The following is a 21,438-nucleotide window of genomic DNA, read 5'->3' as shown; positions in this document are numbered from 1 at the left end:
CTTTTTTTTTGGAGCTACATAATGACTCTGCCATTAGAGAAGGCAAGGAAAGGAGAATCTGTTTGTTGGACTCTTTACTAGTCCGTCCTGGAGAATAGTTCTTTAAAAAAATCTAGTTCCCTTCTGAAGTAGTAGTTGCAAAATGATCAGGTATTTCTGCATCTGTGACAGTGTGTAAAGGCACAAAATTCTCGCACTACTGATTGTGTTTTCTAATGTTTCGTATTGTATGTTGTTGTTAGAATTAATTAAAAGAACTATATTAAGAATAAAAATGCTATTAGAATTCTGAATTACAAACATTGTATTTTAGGTCATCAATTGGGAGACAACACTTCGCATACCTGAGGCAGCTAACCTGTCCCCAGAAGGTATGGACCTCATCCTCAAGCTTTGTACAGGTGCAGACAGAAGGTTAGGGAAGAATGCTTCAGAAGTGAAGTCTCATCCATTTTTCAACTCTGTAGACTTTGAAAAAGGGTTTCGTCGTCAAGTGGCACCCCACATACCTCAGATTCAGTATCCGACAGATACATCTAATTTTGACCCAGTTGATCCTGAGAGGCTTAGAAATTCAGGTTCATCTGGATCAGACAAATCAGATGAATTATTGGACAATGGAAATCCTTTTCACGGGTTTTTCGAATTTACTTTTCGAAGGTTCTTTGATGACGGAGGTGGCCCTGCTTATCCTAGTAGGATCAGTTTAGATGACAATGATAACCAGGGACCTGTTTATGTATGACATGAGATGGCAGGAGCAAAATCCTGGTGAAGATCTGTAAATGCTGTGTTAACATTTCAAGATATGCCTGTATCTGTAAGTCAGGACTCAACTCAGCTCATTGATAAGATCATCTTGGTGCAATCGACTTAATTAAAAGTGTTCTCCCTGTTATGTCAAGGGCAATGTGAAGCATTGGTGTAAAAGTTGAGGAATATGTGATACTCGTTTTCTGGTTTTGTTGTAATATTCTCTTAAGAATGTGCAAAATATGATAAGCAACTGCGACTGTAACTGTGCAACCCTTACTAGCCATATTTTTGTAGTACATGCTAGCAACTTTAAAGACATCCATCCATGGCTCTGTTTTGAGTTCGACATGTGTAAGTATTATGCAAGGATCGGTGACTTTACCGTTTGGTTTGTATTCAACAAATGTCACAGGGTTTTCTTGAGAAATTGTTTTTGTTTGCCATCCCAAATACACAAGCAACGTGAATGAACGAATTATGTGATGGTGCTGTTACTCATAGTCCAGTCTGTTTCTTAATGTTTTACTGCCATCCACTAGTAAAAGAAAAAAATAGCATTGCATTTAGCCTGATGTCTTGTTGCTTATTTAACATTCACTGTTGCCAGTGTTTCGTGTACAGATATATTTACTGCTGTCATACAATGATAAGCTTGTGAATTACTATACCAGTGCTGAATTCAGTTACATCTCTAAACAGAAAACAGGAGAAGCTATCAAATTAATTGACTTAATTTCCTGTGAGGAATTATAGTCCTCTGGATCGCCTCCTGAATTCAGCACTGTGCTGTACTGAAGTAGTATCCCTAATTGAGGAATATTTATTGAATTTGTGGAATATTAGTCACAAAGTGGCGCATTAAAATCGTAAGTAAACGTTTCTAAATTATATTTCTCTCTGACTGTAAAACTTGCTGGAAGACACATACTGGTTGATTCACATTGAATATTAATGTAACATAGCATCGCAATAGTTGTATTCATAATGAATAAGCTATTTGTTTGTTTGTTTGTTTTTTTTTCGCAGTAGCAATCTTCCCTACTAGTAGTGAACAAATATGCAACCATAAAATTACGTTCAGTTGTAAGGTCTAATTTATTTATGAGTAGAAATAAACTGAAGTTACAGAAACACATCCCGGTGAAAAACAACTAGTTTTTATGTAAATGATATGTATATGTAACTTAATTCTGATTTCTTTTTAGTAAAATAGATTTTTATTCATTATTTAATTTGATCAGCGATTCATTTCTTTGTTGGAAATGTATTAAAATACATTAAAAGAGCAGCCATTGTACAATGAATTTTTTGAGGATTTAAATTGTCTTATTCTAAAAAAACAGGATCTTAAAATCCATTCACTGTTCCATGTTATGTTGAATGTGAATCCACTTGTTAACACTGTTTTGCTGGTCAGAGTAGCAATAATGATAAACATTGTTTTGCTGGTCAGAGTAGCAATAATGATAATGGTGTGACGATCTTTGTTTTCCTGTTCATTTCCAAATATTTAAAGTAATGTCTCTCTGTATTTATAGAACTGTGTTAAGAGTATGGATGATTAAAGCCAAGGAGAAGACTGTGCTCTTTGTTCAAAAAGAGTACAGGAAAGTAGTGATAAATCACACAATTTCTTGTTAAGAAGCAATACATTTTGTGACTGCAGAAGAGTTGTTGCCAGTCAGTGCTTTATTTCTTCTGAAACTGTGCCTTATGTGTTTGTTTTTAATATTATACAAAGTGTAATTGATTTATCAATATTTATGATTGAGAATGTAAATTGTGGATGTGTCCAAGAGGGTTGTAAAATACTTGCTTCAATTCCGTTTAGTTGTAATTGATCCATTTACAGAAAGTAGTAGTAATGGATTTATAGATGAACGTGAATCTTTACGTACGTCCGTGATAACCCACATTTAACAGCAGTGACATTGGTGATGATGACCTCCATTTAACAGCAGTGACATTGGTGATATTAAAAGATTATTAGCATTAAGTGATGTTGGCAACCTCAGCATCTTTTCAGGGGCTTTATTTAATCTCATTGGCGATAGACAATAATGTCTGATTTCATGTGTAAGCTAAGTTATAAATACAAAATTGCGAGTGGCATATCCTAACAGCTGTTGGTTCGAGTGTCTCATATTGTGAGGGTCGCTTCATCTCTTACTATTTCCCAGCACTTCACTTAATATCTGTACTGTAATAATACTAATATACTTTATTTTGCTGCTCTTGTGATAGAAATTTGAATTAGACTTCCCATTTCGTTCGTGTTACTTCAGCAGTTTTCTTATGACAAACACTTCGTTACAGACAGTATTCCCCACGACCCAGACATTGTTTCTGTTATATCTGCAACCAAAACAGCATTTGAAATAACTTAGATTTTGTAAAAATCTAAAGAGCACCACAGAAAATCCTACATGTTTAATAAGGAGTAGGCTACAGATTCTTCACTATTATCCATCCAGCTCAAGTGGTTCATGATTTGTTCATGGTGTCTCTCTCCTCAGATGTATCCCACGCATTCTTATCTTAATAACACATGTGTTCTGAGTACTGCGTATTGTTAGAAAAAGACAATATTCTTAATCAAAGTATGTTGTTTTAGGTAACTCGCAGAAGCTAGCACTTAAGGTGACATGTTACTGAGTTTCTGTAATTTATTATTCAATTTTAACGTATCTTCTTGAATTTTACATCAGTTAGATATTGTTAAAATAGACGTGCAATTTTTTTTTCTTTAAATTTTTGTGTTGGAAAATGTGTCAAGAAAAAAATTTTAATATAAACTTTTTATTTAAAAATAATTTGAGCCTCACAAGTTTAATCAAATGAAGCAAAGACTCTCTACAATGAAATTGTGCAATGCTTTTTTACTGATCATTATACTTCATTAGTAAATAAATGTAAGCTTGAACATTTTGAAGATGGAGCTGGAGCTGGAATTTACTCAAAATTATGTAGCTTCTATGTCGCAGTTGGGAAAAACTCCACCCACTTTGATGGTGAAATTCAGGCAATAGAGATGGCACTAATACATCTTTTCTACAGAATAAATTCAGTTATTTTAAGTGATTAAACTTCGGCTATACAAGCAATAGCAACTAATAATTCTCCAGTTTCCAGTAGAGTGTTAGAAATAAAAAAGATTATCATATTATTGTTTATTCCATCTTCAATGGATACTCTCTCATTAGGGGATCCATGGTAATGATATTGCTTTTTTTTTTTTTTTTTTTTTTTTTTGGCAAAGAAAGGCACCAAAATTTTACAGAAACTAAATCAAACTTTGCCTTATCTTTTGCAAAAATTATAATTAAAAGAAGCTTCCAGAAAGAACTGTTGGAGCACTTCAAAATTCAAAGTAGTGACAAATCATGGGCAGCTATATTGCAAAATAAATACTTAATTCCCGAACACCCAAGACTTGATGCTGTAATAACATTTAGATTTTTAACAGATCACGACTATTTAGCTGAACACTCCTTTATAAAATTGGAATCTTCAACTCTCCAAATTGTATCCTGTGTCGTGAAGACAATTCTACAATGAATAAGAATCACCTTTCGAGTTCTTTAGCTCTCAAGACGTCACTTACAAGAATGCTGACTGGACATTATTGGGAAGCAAGAAAGCAAATGGAACATATCCAAGCATTTGGGCATTAGATTACTACTACTACTACATTTGATTTTCGACATAAAAAGTAAAAAGTCACAGCTTCCTTAATAATAATCATATGTGTACCTGAATGCAGTATTTCAGTGAATGTGTGTGCAGAGTTTCATTAGTCTAAATATAGTCATCTAGGAGATATCTTATTTCTAGCAAGTTAAAATATAAAATCTATGATTTGAAGTAAAATCACTTTAAAGTTTATAATATGCATTCTGAATATAGTAACCATTTATATGTAAACTGAAGGTATCACCATGAAATCTTCACTACAGTACTCGCTAAGAAACCGTATATTTTTGGCACGATATTTAAAAAATGAAGGAAATTGTCAAATTTTGCCAAACCACAGTAGCGCCTTACCCTTAAGAACAATATTGAAAGCATTCAAAACAATAGTTTTCTCTTCACTCCATCTTTGATTGCAACACTTTGATGTGCATCACACTCTGCCATAATGTCACAACATACTGTTGAGCAGGCTGTGATGTCTTATTACATGCTTTCATTTCAAACAACTTCATCCTAGAGATGACTGTTGAATTGAGTGAATCAGTTTCTGAGTGGTGGCATACAAATAATATAATCTTACAACAAATATATTTGCAGTTAAAATATAATTAATAATTATTTATTTAACATAGACTTCATTTCAAAATAATAAAAAAGTGACAAAGAGTTAATCAAATCCTTATAATTGCGTGAAACGTTTATACTGTTCTTGATTTTCTTGTCAGCATAGTTATCCCAACTAAGGATGTTTACTTACTTACAAATGGCTTTTAAGGAACCCAAAGGTTCATTGCCACCCTCACATAAGCCCGCTATCGGTTTGTATCCTGTGCAAGATTAATCCAGTCTCTATCATTATATTCCACCTCCCTCAAATCTGTTTTAATATTATCCTCCCATCTACGTCTCGGCCTCCCCAAAGGTCTTTTTCCCTTCCGGCCTCCCAATTAACACTCTATATGCATTTCTGGATTCCCCCATACATGCTACATGTCCTGTTTTCGTAACAAGCTGTTTTTTTACGGTGATGGGTTGTTGTTAGCTCTTTGCCCAACCCACAAGCTGGAGGACCATCCCTCATTGTCTGTCCATGACTGCTTATTCAATATATTCGCAGCTACCCTCCATATCTGGAGGCCATCTCCTCTATCTGCAACCTGAGGACTTGCCATGCCGTGATTGTAAGGATGTTTGGAATTTGAAATGAAAGTTTGATATTTTTTTTATCATTTCTGTCTTCATACTCCACACATTTTAATTTAACAAGGCGGAGCCTTCTCTTTACCTACTTTATAATTGCTTCCTCATTCTATGAAGCCTAGTTTCAATACACCAATACAATTGATAGTCGGAACGATTTTCACATCAGTGTGATGCCAGTGAGTAGTGCGAAATTGATATGTCATTACAGAGAATTGGATTCATTTGGAAATTAATGCCACAGTTAAATACTTTTAGACTATATTAAATCAACTATTTCTGTGTTTATATTCCGTGCATTTATTAATCTACCCCATTTATGTATAATAATAATTTTTGATTATGAACTATCAACGGAAGTAAAATATAAAGGCCGCAAGGAAGCTGTAGCAAAATTTAGGTTGATGTCAGGACATGACTGCCTGGCTCACCATCTACACAGGATAGGCATATACCAGTCTAACAGATGTGCTTTGTGCAACAACCCTGACCAAATCATGGACAAACAACACCTTCTGTTCTGCCCAGCCTTAAACCCAACTGCACAACAGACTGAGGACCTTGCTAGCCTGTACTGGGAAGCTAGAGAGAAAATGACTTGATCGTCAATTCTAGCCATTGGAAAATAAATAAATAATTTTTTATTAAATTAAGCAAGTCCACCTGATACCGAAATCACAGATCTAGAGCAAATTTTTTTTAACATTGATTCCCTTGCCTAAAGATATAAAGCATTGAAATAAATAAGCATCAAAATACATTATTAATTTATTATATTTAATCGTAATTGTTGGAATTGCTTATAAAAAGGGACAACATTCCAGATGGCTGGATGGTTTCTTTCGGGAAATGCTCTGATGCACATAACCTTTTGAAATATAAAACAAATGATGGATTCGACTGCCTTTGTGATCTGGTGATCAGCATGTTGTCTTCTAGATCTGAAGGTCCTGGGCTGGGTTGTTAGGGAATTTTTCTTGAAGAAGAAAAGTTCCCTAGGTGTTTGGAGCCTGAAAATTTGTATGAATGCAATTAGCGTTAAAAAAAAAACCTGGGCTATAAATAAATAAATAAATGAAGCCCCTTAACCAACGAATACATTGCAGATGGCATTGTCGCAACATCCATAAGAGGCAGTGCTGTAATTCGTGTTACAGTTTTTCCCAAGTGGTACACAGAAAAATGTTCCACATTAAAATAAATTGTAGAACATATAATATGATATCAGACTATATTCCTTTACACTGAGAGGTATACTGTGATAGACAGCCAGTCATGAGACATCACAACACGTGTATTTGTTGACATCAGATTTCACTCTTGATCTGGATGGATAATAGACCTTGTATTAAGAATTTGTTTATTTTCTGCTAAATTCTAGGTAAAGGGAAAATGATAACGAAATATAGGAATTGAAAATGAAGATTAGGATGGGCATGTCTTGCTGTATGGTTTCTTCAATTACTAAGCATAAAATGAAAGCCATGTGTTTTCATTTTTAGGTCACATCAGTCTTTTTCTTTTGCTTCATTTCGGACAGAATACGCAGACCAACATTAAGGTTTCATGAAATCGTTCAACATTGCTATGGATTGTGTTACTGATTAAGTTTCATTTCTCAAACTGAATACAAATATGGCGGAACAAGTTGTAAATGAACTCAGTTTCTTCCTAACAGATATTTATAGGTTACATTCTTAAGCAAGTTGTGTTTGCTTTCCCATTATACAATTTAGATAATAATTTTATGACGTTTTCAGGAACTAGTCTGTTCATCAAATGTCACTGCACCTCCAAAATCTGCTATGTTTTTTAAAAAGATTTTGCAGGAGAAAGAAAAAAACATTGTTACTTTTAATTTCATTCATTTTCAAGGCTATTTTCGGTATAATTTCATAATTTTTCTTGTAATGATGAAAATTATATGGAAAATAGCTTTGAAAATCAAGGTAATTAAAAGTGACAATGCGTTTTTCTTTTTCCTGCAAAATCTTTTTAAAAATACATAGCAGATTTTAGAGGTGCGGCGATGGTATAACTTTTCCTCAAGAAATCAGTTGGCAGCTGCATTTGCAGTCATAAATCAGGACATAATAGCTAACGTTGACTTACTTTCTGTTCTTTTTGGGCTGAATGAGGGATTCAAAAAGTGAGATATTGAAAAGGCCATTTCTTTCTACGTGTTTTTTTTTTTTTTTTTTTTAGACTGAATGAGGGATTTAAAAAGTGAGATATTGAAAAGGCCATTTCACTTTTCTTTTGTGTACTTTTTAGACTGAATGAGGGATTTAAAAAGCGAGATAATGAAAAAGCCATTTCATTTTTATTTCTGTTCTTTTTAGACTGAATGAGGGATTTAAAAAGCGAGATAATGAAAAAGCCATTTCATTTTTCTTTCTGTTCTTTTTAGACTGAATAAGGGATTTAAAAAGCGAAATAATAAAAAAGCCATTTCATTTTTCTTCCTGTTCTTTATAGGTTGAATGAGGGATTTAAAAAGTGAGATATTGAAAAGGCCGTTTCATTTTTCTTTCTGTTCTTTTTAGGCTAAATGAGGAATTTAAAAAGTGAGATATTGAAAAGGCCATTTCATTTTTCTTTCTCTTCTTTTTAGACTGAATGAGGGATTTAAAAAGTGAAGTAATGAAAAACCATTTCATTTTTCTTTCTGTTCTTAGGTTGAATGAGGGATTTAAAAAGTGAGATATTGAAAAGGTTATTTCATTTTTCTTTCTGTTCTTTTTAGGTGAATGGGGGGATTTAAAAGGTGAGATATTGGAAAGGCTATTTCATTTTTCTGCGTGTGTGTATGCATAATGTATTTTCTTTACTACCATAACAAAAAGAAGGGGGTTTTCTAGACAGCTTATCGCATATATGTGGTAAAGTAGCTTCATAACACATTTCATGGCCTGCTCTATATTATATTACTTGTGACCATAGGAACGAAATGCTATAATGATTAATATAAAAAGTTGATGCATGACCTACCAGTAATCTACGAGAGATTCTGTTCTCTTTATACAGCATAGAACATGTTTTTAGTATGAAAGTAAAATTAACTATTATATAAAATGACACCGAGTATGAATTGGCTAAACATTTCATTTTTTGAAGGAGAGTGTTATGAGTAGCAAAGATAGTAGATTTGTGCTGAAGCTCGAGTCTGTTATGCATTATGTTCTACAAGGAACAGCAGAATAGGCTAGAAAGTGAAATATGAAAGAAGCATTCATAAACATAGACATTAATATTTTTGGGTATTATACAAATATAGAAATTGATCTTCTGATATTTTTGGCTTTTGATGTACAGTGTTTGTTTTATATTGTTTTGTGACTGTATATACAGACAAATATTATACAGAATGCGCGAAAAGTTCGTATATTCCGTCATCAGTACAGATTTAAAATGATTTGACTTGACTATTATGGATCCAAAACATCCATATGTACTCCTTCATGATCTCTGCACAGATGAATGCATCTCCAGGTCCGTTTGCTCAGTTTCCATAGCATTTGTGGTGTCACAGTCTCGAAGACATTGTGCACAGCATTTGAAACGTAGTGTCTTTTGCGAATATACTGCTTTATAATTCCCCAAAGAGAATTGTCTGGCATGGTGAGATCTGGAATTCTTGGTGGCCATGGCAAAGATGAAGGAAAGTTCTCGGATCCCTGACCAATCTACCTGTTTGGGGAAAGTTCATTAAGGCACAATTGCCTTTTCTCTGAAGTTCAGAAAGCAACCATTCAGTAATATTATACCTGGTGACACATCACTAAGTTTTCGTAATTTCTGAAATTTTCATTGTAGCCTATCTGCTTGAAAATTTTACATCAGTTAAATATTGCTAAAATACCTGTGCACATTTTTATGTGTTGAAAAATATGCCTAGAAAAGAAAAACATTTATTTAAAATAATTTCTATTTCTAGTTAACATTTATCTGGGCCTCACATAAAGATAAACAGTTTTAAGTTTAAACTTAAGCTAACACTTCCTATAATGGAATGGTGGATTGGCTTTTCCTACTGAATATAGGGCTATTTTTTTTAACATTTGAAATTTTTTTTGAGTGGGAGTTTTCAACTTTACTGCCTGACATCAAAAATCACATCTTTCTTAATAATAATCATATGTGTACATGAATGCAGCATTTCATGGACAGACTTATTGTGAATAAGTGTGCGGAGTTTCATTACTCTAGGTGTAGCCATTCAGGACATATCTTATTTCTAGTCAGTTAAAATGTAAGAACTAGGCTAACATCAGTTTACTTACTTACAAATGACTTTTAAGGAATCCTGAGGTTCATTGCTGCCCTCACATAAGCCTGCCATCGGTTCCTACCCTGAGCAAGATTAATTCAGTCTCTACCATCATATTCCACCTCTCTCAAATCCATTTTTATATTATCCTCCATCTACGTCTCGACTTCCCCAAAGGTTTTTTTTTCTTCACCCTTCCAACTAAACTGTGGTAAAATCAGTTTAAAGTTTATAATATGCAGTCTTAATATATTAACTATTAATTTGGAACAAACTGAATTTCTAACTTAGAATATAGATATGGTGATGAATAAAATTCTTCACTACAATATTGCTCAAGAAACTGTAGATTTGTTTGGCACCATATTTAAAAAAATGAAGAAGATGACCAAAATTAACCAAAACTCAGTAGCGCGTTCTATTAAGTCATTCAATTCACAGGGCCATTAAAAATACAGTCAAGGTGATGATCTTCAGTTACCCCTTTCCAAATCATAACTAGATGAGAATTTTGTTCTGTTTCTTGAAAGAAATGTGGATTCTCCTTTGATTAAATATAAACATTTCAATCTTCATAACTTCGATAAATAGAACATTCTTAAGTGAAAATAACTCTTTTATTGGAAGTTATATGCTTTTTCGCATCACATTTAATCCACATCTTATAGCTCATTCACTGGCAGAGGGTGGTAGGATTTCCTTTCGCATGTAGTCTGTTATGGTTGAACTGAGAAAATCCAATTTGGCAGCATTCTTATGAGTTGATTTAATTGGAGAGCATGTTGTTGAATTTTAAACAGCAGCACAAATTTCCAAACATGTTGACAATCTCTCAGTCTGATGTACATCCTTTTCGGATCTTGTCATGAAAGTCTTTTGTTTTTAGGATGTTCTCTTGAATGGTGGCATCTTCCGAAAACGCAGCTGAAAGTTAGTCATAATTTGTGCAGTTGTTTTCCCAATCTGGGTTCATTTGTAAATCCACACTTCAGTCATTAAACACTCTTCAATTGAGAAAGTTGTTAAATTCGCCATATTTTCATTTGCTGATCATTTGTTTGATAATTGTCACTGTTCGATTGTGTGACTTGCTTCCACAGATCGAAATACATACACAGGGATATATGGACTTTTCACCTATCTGTACATTCTCTTCTTCATAGTACACTTATCTATTATTGTTGTGGCTTGTTAATTACGATTATGGAAGACATGTAACAAACGTTAAATTATAGTTTCCATATAAAGTATGGTTGATTGTTAGTGCACTGTTGAAGTTTGTAAGTTTGCTCAGAGAAGGCAAGCTGAAAAATGTGGCTCTTTTACTGGAGCATGAAGTGATAGATCAAATTAACAGTTATTATACTGAATGGGGGAAGTGGGCGAATGTGATTTAATTTATGAAAAAGGACCTTTTTTACATTTCTTCATTTTCAGTATATTTAATATTACATGATCTACTGAATGGTCTAGTCATGGGATATGTGCTGATTTATTATTCTGAAGGTTCGTTGTTCAATTCATATTCAAGTTAGTTTCCTCTTCCTCTCAGGAAAATCCGATAATAATTAGTGTGAATAAAGCAGCAGTGGTTATTTTAAATCCAATACTGTTCACGAATTCATAATATGCAGTTTCACCATTGCTTGATAACACAAAATAATAGAAACAAGACATTTACAATGCTTCAAACCTAAATAATTTCTTCAGGGGAAAGAGCAATTGAACAGAAATGAAGAAGAAAAGGAGAAAGCTCAAGTATAGATTCACGTGTTTACAATTCTCTGTCATGGTTGAACCTAGAAATTCCAATTTGAGAGCACAGAAATTACAATATTGATTGATTCTCTGGTATTTGAAGTACTAGTATTGATATTTATTCGAACTACTGAAATGATCATATTAGCATAACAAATTTTCTTTATACATTATTTGTTGTTCATATAGTCAGAGAGTTTGTGCTATTACTAAGATAAATTGTGTTTTAAAAGAGAGATGAACAGGTTTCATAGATGTTATTATTTCATTATCTATATCAGAACAATTGAAAAACAATCAAAATTTAAGGTAAGACAGTCAGACTTGAGGATCAAAATGTGGACCTCTTTAAAACACTTAAACTTGTAAATAAAATTTACATTTATTTTAATATGTATTGAGTTTTTTTTTTAATTAGCTATGGTCTTTCTATCATGTACAGCCCTCAAATGCATTTTCATAACCTTAGAAGAAGGGTTTTCTTTCCTTCCTTTTTTTCTTTGTTTATTTTTCTTTCTTTTTCCTTTCTTTCTTTCGTCCTTTCTTTCCTTTAGAAGAGATAGAGAGAAGGAACTCTGTTTAACATGTAAGCCAGTATTTTGCTTATTGAATCCATTGCTTGATGAACATAGGTACTTGAGTTGTGGAGAATTATCTAAAAGTTGAATTCTCACTTATCTAGTCATTTCCAGGAGTTCTTATCATGATATATTTAAAATAACTGTAATATTGCTTCATTGCTGCTATGATTACGTTAGGTCTAATAATTTCAGAGTTTTTCACTTTAATTCATTACAGAATATATTGCATAAATATGTACAATCACTATGACAATAAGCAATAATTCTTTCATTTTCTTCTCAGGTATTTTGTTTTTCTTTCCGACATGTTGCAGAAATATTACTTATTTCGTATCATCCATTAATTTAAGATACTAATACGTAATTTGAATAAATTTTACAGTTGTGGATATACCTTTAAGAATTACATCTTTTCATAACATTAGTTGCTTGAAATTAGAGTAATATGCTTTGAGGCAATATTTAAAATTATTTATCTAAAGTAAATGTACAATATTAATGTTCCTATTTTAAGAGGACCGAACTAAAAATCTATCTTTACTTGAGATAGATGACATACTATTTCAAGCACTGTTAGTTGGATCATAAGTAGTGTTGATAATGCTACTGTTCTTGACTTTGCAACTCTTAAAGGGCTTAGAACCCCAAAACTACTGATAGTAACATTTCCGAATTTATTCAGAATGTGACCAATGGCATTATTATCATTATTGTTTCTTAAAAATCACGACTATATATTCCGAACTTTTGATTGGTTGGTTTCCCAGTACTCTAGGTACAATCATCTATGGAAATTCTGGTTTTGTTAGTCCAGCAATGCGTAATTGAATTTCGACATGGGTGAGAAATTGCAAATTTTGTATGAAGCCCTGTCATTTGTTGTGATTCTTCTAGTGCCTTAAATACAGTATATAGCATGCGACCCCATGTTTTTACTTCACTTCTGATGTAAATAAACCATTGTAAGAATTTCTGTCCGTTAACCTGGACTATGTTTGAACCCACGAAACTTGACTCGACCATTAAGGATGACTGTTCTGAAACATTGTGTGAAGAAATTTTGAATGTTGTTTCAAAAAGAGTAACATATTAAGTTAAAAACCATAAACAATCTTATTTCGCCTAATTATCTAATTTACATTATTAGAAGCAATGTTGCATTGTGTCTCCATCCCTGTGTGTGATCAGCTCTTGTCCTTTGATAAAGTGGGCTGAACATCATACATTATTGTAAGAAGTTCTCTAACCATGAATTGCATCAACAGAGGGTTGAGTATGTGTGATGTTAATTGTGGCAAGATAAACTGAAGCCATATGTTGACTGCTGACCATGATTAAAGAAAGAGGTATATATAATAGGGTCAGGGGGGAAGGAATTGGCCAACCTATCCCATAATCGTCTGGCTTAGTTGCCTCATGAGTGATGCCTTACTGGTGTCACTTGTGAGGTTCAAACCTGTCTTCGGACAGTTGACTAAACAACAACAATAGGATATTGCTTGTAGTAATACAAGTTGTCTGCAATGTTATTTTTTATCTACAGTAAGTAAAACGAGCCTTTTTCGTAGTGTTATCCAAAATACCATAATTGGTCTGTATTTAATATGAAATTGAGACTCTGAGAATAATAATAATAATAATAATAATAATAATAATAATAATAATAATAATAATAATAATAATGTTTTATTGCGAATATTCCATTGTAGTCAACTCAAATCAATCTGCTGTTGCCAAATGTCCCTGTTCATAGTATCATCATCACTTAGTCCTTTTCTCTGCATGCTCTGTCAAACCCCTTCCAACCAACATTCTCGTGGTCTACCCCTTCCTCTTGTCCCTTCCGCCATTCAATTCAGTATCTTCCAGTTCTCAGTCATCCATTTTAAATGTCATACCAACTCAAACATTTTCCTTCTGTTGTTTCTAAAATATTTCTGTCCACCTCCATAATTTCTCTGATTATATTATTTCGGATTTAATAATAATAATAATAATAATAATAATAATAATAATAATAATAATAATAATAATAATAATAATAATAATAATAATAATAATAATCATCATCATCATCATCATCATCATAATCATACAATGGCTGAATGCCATTTGCCTGTGTCTATATTGTTCTTTCTCAATAGATTCCCCATGGAAAAGAAGTTATAGAGGATACACCTTAATATAAATGTTAAAATACAAAAATAATTCCTTCAGTTAGGTCTATTACTATTTTATAATTTTCCTCCTTAGTTTTTACAGTTTTATACACATTCGTCAGGTATTTAATGATGCTGCGAAAATCAACAGTGATATATGTGATTCACATGTTATCACATTAATATTAACTTAATATATGTGAGTCACATGTTAATCACATTAATCTTAACCTGATAATGTGATTCACATGTTAATCACAATAATCTTAACTTGATATATGTGATTCACATGTTAACCACATTAATCTTAACTTGATAATGTGATTCACATGTTAATCACAATAATCTTAACTTGATATATGTGATTCACATGTTAATCACATTAATCTTAACTTGATAATGTGATTCACATGTTAATCACAATAATCTTAACTTGATATATGTGATTCACATGTTAATCACATTAATCTTAACTTCAGTCTTACTTTCGAATGCTATTCTGTAATTATAATGTGAGACCCTCATAATATGTGTTCATTAAAAGATATAAAACCAACACTGATGCATGTTAAAACAGTACCTTTCAACAAGACATGCAAGAGTTAATGTAGTGTTGAATTATTCAATATCTTCATTGTATAATAAAGTTGTAAAATTATGTCACATTTAAATAATGTAACCAGTTGAATATTGTTTGTAATTACTAAATACAGACGTGGACAAATTATTAGCAAAACTGACGATTTGTATGATATAATTTTACAAAATTTGACTTTTCAATTTTGACTGCAGTTGACATTTTTACATATTTCTAAGTACTATAATCATAAAAATGTCAAGAGTAGCCTAAATTGAAAAGTCGAATTATGTAAAAAGATGTTACAAAAATCCTACATTTTGCTAATAATTCGTCCACGTCTGTATGCCTTTCCAAATTGATACAAGATAATGTGCAAAATATAATATGAAGACAGTGTGATATATTCCAAAATGTGCCTCTCTTAATAAAGTGCCCAGTAAGAGTATTATAATCTCCCTAGATTTTATCATCATTCTACAGAAGTGGTTCCCAATTTAACTTAATTACGTGAGGCTATATTCATCAGTTTAGACCTAATAACAGTTTTTATTTCGTCTGTACCTGAGTTACAAAATGAGTCAATCTATAGTATACCGGCCTTCATTTAAAAGCTTCCCAGTCTAAATAATTATTTCAATTAACTTTAATTTAAACAAAACAGCACGTAAATTTAGATATTGAGGGGGAAGTTTAAAACCAGTGTTACTTGCCGTTTAGGTTTCACTCCATCATTCCCAGCCCCCTTTGAAATTTAACACGGCACACTTATATCACAGTCTAGTATACACGTACAGTCACGAAGCTCAATTCGTAGTAAATATGCATCCATAGATAGTTGCTAACCACTAGGATCGCTAATATCGCCTCATTACAGACAATGGGAAATAGTACCAGCACAGTCTTGTTCCTAGCACCCTCACAACTCAAGCTTCGTGACTATATATACTAGACTGTGCCTATATTATGATACATTTAAAAGTGTATTCCATGTTTATACATCTGATTCATTTATTCTCACATCTTTTGTTTCTGTCGTCGCCAGGCAACCTGGTTTATTGTTATTGTCAGTTGGTTGTAGAATGAAAACACAGTTTATTGTGGGTAATTTCCTAAATTTAATTAATTGAATTTACTAAATTATGTGTTAAAAATGTGCTGCATTGTTGGCCAGGCAGTAATACAGCCTATTTCGGAACTCCTCTACAAAGAATTGCCATAGTATCAAAAACCATACATACTGTAAATAATGTAAATCCGAACTTCGGCTTTTATTATTTTCTATCTCTGCTCTGTTTAAATTTTTAAAGAATAGGTGTATAATATACAACCATAATATTTCTTAATATTTTTTTTACCAATGCCACCACGTTGTCATTTGACATTTCTGGTCTCTCCTGGTAATGACTTATTTGTAACCCACTTCTGAGGTTGGGGCGTCTGGAAGGCGGAGTTACGCTGCCCCGATGTTATTATGATTATGAAGTGCGAGGAGAGGTGTTAAACCTAAGCCTAACCTAATTACCAGGCATGGACGAACACAGGAACATTCCTCTTTAAGGGAAAATTCCTGTGTTCTAACTGGGAATGGAACCAGGGACCTCATGAACTGTAGTCAGAAGCTGTGACCACTAACCACTAGCCCATGGGGCTGGTCCTATTCCTTAATATTAATTTGTGAGTTTGTGTTACTACCCGAAATAACCTGCAACGAACAATAGTCTTGTAGTTTTAGTGTCTTCAGCTCTAATCAACAATAACAACAATCCAGATTGCTAGGTGACGATAGAAAACAGAATATATCAGAACAAATGAATGAGATGTTTAAACAATTGAATACCTTTAAAATTTAAGTATCATAATATAGGGATGCCATTGAAATTTCAAAGCTGATTGGAGAATGAGGGGGTGAAACCTAAAATGCAAGTAACACTGGTTGTAAATTTCCCCCTCAATATCTGAATTGACATGTTTTTTGTTTAAATTAAATTTCTTCTTTTTCTTCCTATCACATATTAAGCCTGGTGGCATGTTACGGCAGGGACGTCGCTAGGGGGATGCGAAAGGGTGCGCAAGCACCCCATAAAAAATCGGAGCACCCCTTTCCGCACCCCAAAGGGCAATTTATTAACAAAATACTAGGCATAAATCATTTTGAAGAACAAAAACAAACAAACAATTTCTTGGATGTGAAAAAACATCTACGTCCCATAGTGTACCGTAATGGATGTGATGAGCAATAATAATAATAATAATAATAATAATAATAATAATATTAATATTTATATTAATAAACAGATGTATAGTATGCGCGCAAGTGCATGAAAGAACATTTTGGATTTTTTATGTACCACATTTTTACAGCTCGCACCCCATCCGCACCCCCTTGCTCTGATCCTGGCGACATCACTGTGTTACGGTCTCACTCCATTGTTTCAGCGGACAGCCCAAAGATCTTGTTCCTAATAAGCAGTAATTTAGTGCTTGGCATGGTATCTTTGTTCTAGGCATCCTGAGTATATGAGATTTCCATTTTGTCTATAATTTTGAATTTTGTCTAAAATTGGGTCAATATTTAATTCTTTCTTCTTGTCTAATCTAGTATAGCCAGCAGTTCTTAAAAATTAAATTAAATTTAATTGAAATAAATAGTTATTGAGACTATGGAGCTCTGAAATGAAAGTCCTCTGTCTAAGAAAACTAGGGAATGGAATTTTAATAAAGCATAAATTTACTGATAATGCAATGTTTGGGAACCACTGGTGTATGCATAGATTGAAGAAACCAAAATCAAAGTATGTATGATCTGTGTTTGGTGCATTATTTTAATGAAGACCCAAAACTTAGTAGTGCTAAAAAATCCTTGCAGTGCACTCCATTAACCCTCACTTTCTTAGCAACACTCCTGACGTTGAACATTATGTCTGAGGTTCCACTGTTTCCTAACAGTGAACAACCACTGTCAATATGTTGAGGCAATCCAGGTATTTTCTTGGTTATGTGTTACAGATACTTAGCCAAGAAGCTTTTCGAGCATGATCCCTGAATTTAGTTACTTTGGTTTATTGGAATCATTCACAAGGTTTGCTCCTTGAGAAAGCAGAATACTTGGTTTAGTACTTCATTTTGAGAAGTGTTAATTTATTAGACGTTATATCAGTGTTACAGTTGTTACAAATCTTGTGCAGTTTTATTGATATGGTACTTGCCTTATATGAATGATTTTGAAACAGATTTGTTGTCAATGTTCTATTTGTTACTTCGATCTAGAGCAGTGATTTTTAATTCGCGTGCCATGAGATTTGAAAAATCTCCAATCAAGTGGAAATTAAAGAGGATAATTTGTGTTGTAAAGTTTATTATTTTGTAAGTGTTCTGTTTAATAGTCATACTCTTAATCTACAGAGTTGGGAATCACTGATCTAGATTGTAAAGAAATATCATATATTGAAGGTGAACTGAACTTTATGATGTTAATAGAATTATCTAATTACTCTTTCCTATTTTCTCCAGTGCAGGTGACCTGATGGAGTAGTATTTTTCTAAAACAGTTGGCAAACAAAATAAATATGGACTGTCTTCCATTTGGATAGAAAAACTGGAAGAAACTTAGTCAAAGATTATGTTTCCCATGGAGAGAGCATAATGCCAATAGCTTACAAAGATTGCAGTCATGTTACTGGTATCGTCAATACTGTTTGGAGAACTGTTGCACATTCATGGGGAAAAAACCAAAGAGGCTGCTATTACAGTTTGATGCCCGTTGTATAGGCTACCTAAGAGGCTATGTGTTCTCGAAATGTTCATGACAATCAAAAATTAAATTTACCTGGTTTTTTCTCTTCAAGTATATTAAGTGTTGATTTTTCATGTTAAAATGAATATTTAATATGACATTAAGGAATTGAGACTTTATTTAAAATAATAACAATAAAAAATAAGCATCACAATTCTCTAGTGAAATACAGCTTGTGCAACTCTTGTGATCAACTTGCAGACTTCGAAGCTTGTCTGAAAGCTGCAATTGCTACTAATGTGGTTCCAATACGTATTGGCTTATATAAGTTGGTAATTTTCATTATCGGGAGTAAAGCCAGCCAAAGTATGTTTGTATTATAGGAGATCAGGTTTTAACTTGTATATATTGTAATATCTTCCAGCTTTTGTAATTATACTAAATCCAACTAACCGTACTGTAGCTTGACATAATGTGAACATTTTGTGTACATATTTTGGAGTGTGTTTGAATAGGAAATGTGTGAATGTCAGCTCCTCCTCCTTGCTTTTTAATGTTGTAAACAAATTGTATCATTTGCCATTTCTATTACAACCTTCAGCTATGACTGTACCAGGAACTTGCCTTAATTGGATTTATAAGCAATTGGTATCGAATTCAGACATCTCAGGGGTAGGGAAATCTGAATTGCAAAGATAGGGTGAGGACCTACACTCACTTTGGAGTCTCAGGAAGGGAAGAAAGGTTATACTTTTCTTCTTAGAATTTGTGAGTTAAAATGGAGAGAAAGTATTTTTGTGAAATTGCTAAAAGGAATTGAATAGCCATATCCATCTTTTGAGGAACAACCCACACTCCTGCTCAGTAACCAGTTTTATACCATTTTTCACAGAGTGAAATATTGCAATAATGAAATGTAATCTTGCTCCACCTACCTAATACTTTACATGCAGAGGACCCGAAATACAAGTTCTGAGAAGTAATACTGAGAGTTTTCAATATTAAAGAACCGTCCATAAAATCCTAATATCACAAACTACAATACTGTTCAGAAGATTCTGATACTCTTACATATTATTCCCAATTTTCCTTGGCGGAATATTAATTGTATTCAACTACGTGATAATTAAGTGATAATTATGTATGTAAGGATTATTAAGTTTTTGGTCCTACAGAATTGTCTGTTATCTGCCGGAGCGAATTTTTCTCCGTCATTAACAGATAATTATGTGTTAATCATAATTAAATTTTTGGTAGAAAATCTAAGAATGATGGGCTTCTTGAGCATATTTTGCACGAAGACTTTCAAATACAAAAATTATTTTGTCTAATCTTTATTTCCACTAAATCTTGATACTAGAAGATATCGTGATTGTCTGTTTCAGAACTTCATAAGTTTTGTTAAAATGTTCATGAAGTAAGAATCAATGTAGCTGTTGACATATCCTATTTTTATTGTCAAGAAAATAAATATTATTACACTTAAAAGTTGTATGTGTACATGTATTCACAGTTGAAGTGAATCAATTTGTTTCTTTATGAAGTGTTATTGACATGAAAAATTAATCTCTGGTTATTATAGACCTTCTATAAGAATTACTCCAGCTAGGAGTGCATCTAAAATACATATAAACAAGCTTAGTAAAATTGAAAATTTTGTGTTAAGAGCTGGTGCTGGCTGTCCAGAAATATAAAACCCATACATGCCATGGAGATGAAACTCATTGTCATTCCACTGGAGCTACATTTCTGTTAATTTACTCAGAAAGTGGGACATGAGGTAGCATCATGGTTAAGGTGTTGCATTACAAGATGGAAAGTCACGGGTTCAATTTCTAATCAGGTCATGGGTTTTTCCCATTGATATAATCCTTCTGGCTACATTGTTGCCCTGGGGCTCACTTACTCTTAACAAAAATGAATATTAGTATATACATATATATTCATATATGAGGTCTTGCCGTCTTCATTGAATACAATGACTATAAGTAGCCATACTGTAGATGTATCTATTAAATTGAGAAAAATTCGTTCCGGCAACGGGAATGAAATCCGGGACCTCTCAGCTCTGCGCACTGAGCACTGAGCGCTCTTTCCAATTGAACTATGCCGGGACACAATCCGGTGCCAGAACGAATTTTTCTCAATTTAATAGATATATCTACAGTATGGCTACTTATGGTCATTGTATTCAAGAGGATGGTGAGACCTCATTATATGAATATATACGTATATGTCAAACGTTAACAGTATTTATAAACTGTTGTCGGAAATGGCCAGAAAGTCATTTAAATATGCGCTCCTGCATACGTGACTTGTACGTCTTAAAAATGCAGGTTGTAGGCTATTGATGATATGAATGAGAAGAGTTTCGCTGGCACCGTGGATCGTGTCCCGGTATAGCTCAGTTGGAAAGAGCGCTCAGCATGCAGAGCTGAGAGGTCCTGGGTTCGATTCCTGGTGCCGGAACGAATTTTTCTCAATTTAATAGATGAATATTAGTGTTTTTCTTCAGGGAAGAGACGGCCAGCACGCAACACTGAAATCTCCTCTGTTGTTGGACTGGACAATTGAGCTCCTCCCACTACAGTTTCATCGGAATTAAGTCCAGTGACTGCAATAGCCACTACATATTTTTAAACTCCCCTGCACCTTCCTTTTTCTTCAGAATTTTGATACATTTTTAGGATCATTATCCTGTTGCATAA

General features: G+C 33.3%; 1 protein-coding gene across 3 annotated transcripts in view; it reads left to right on the top strand.

Moving 5' to 3' along the window:
* wts (serine/threonine-protein kinase warts) overlaps positions 1-20,218 on the top strand; it is a 129,483-nt gene extending 109,265 nt beyond the window's left edge. For 2 of the 3 annotated variants that reach the window (XM_069843781.1, XM_069843780.1), the window contains exon 8: positions 314-20,218. In XM_069843781.1, the coding sequence (XP_069699882.1) occupies positions 314-745 (432 nt within the window). In that variant the 3' untranslated portion in view covers positions 746-20,218. The remainder of the gene's footprint in view (positions 1-313) is intronic. The other variant, XR_011335671.1, reaches the window with a different exon arrangement.
* Positions 20,219-21,438: the final 1,220 nt, after the last annotated feature.

Source organism: Periplaneta americana, chromosome 13 (assembly GCF_040183065.1).
Source record: "Periplaneta americana isolate PAMFEO1 chromosome 13, P.americana_PAMFEO1_priV1, whole genome shotgun sequence".
NCBI lineage: Eukaryota > Metazoa > Arthropoda > Insecta > Blattodea > Blattidae > Periplaneta > Periplaneta americana.
The sequence above is the reverse complement of the archived record's forward strand: the minus strand, read 5'-3'. Positions and strand labels throughout refer to the sequence as shown.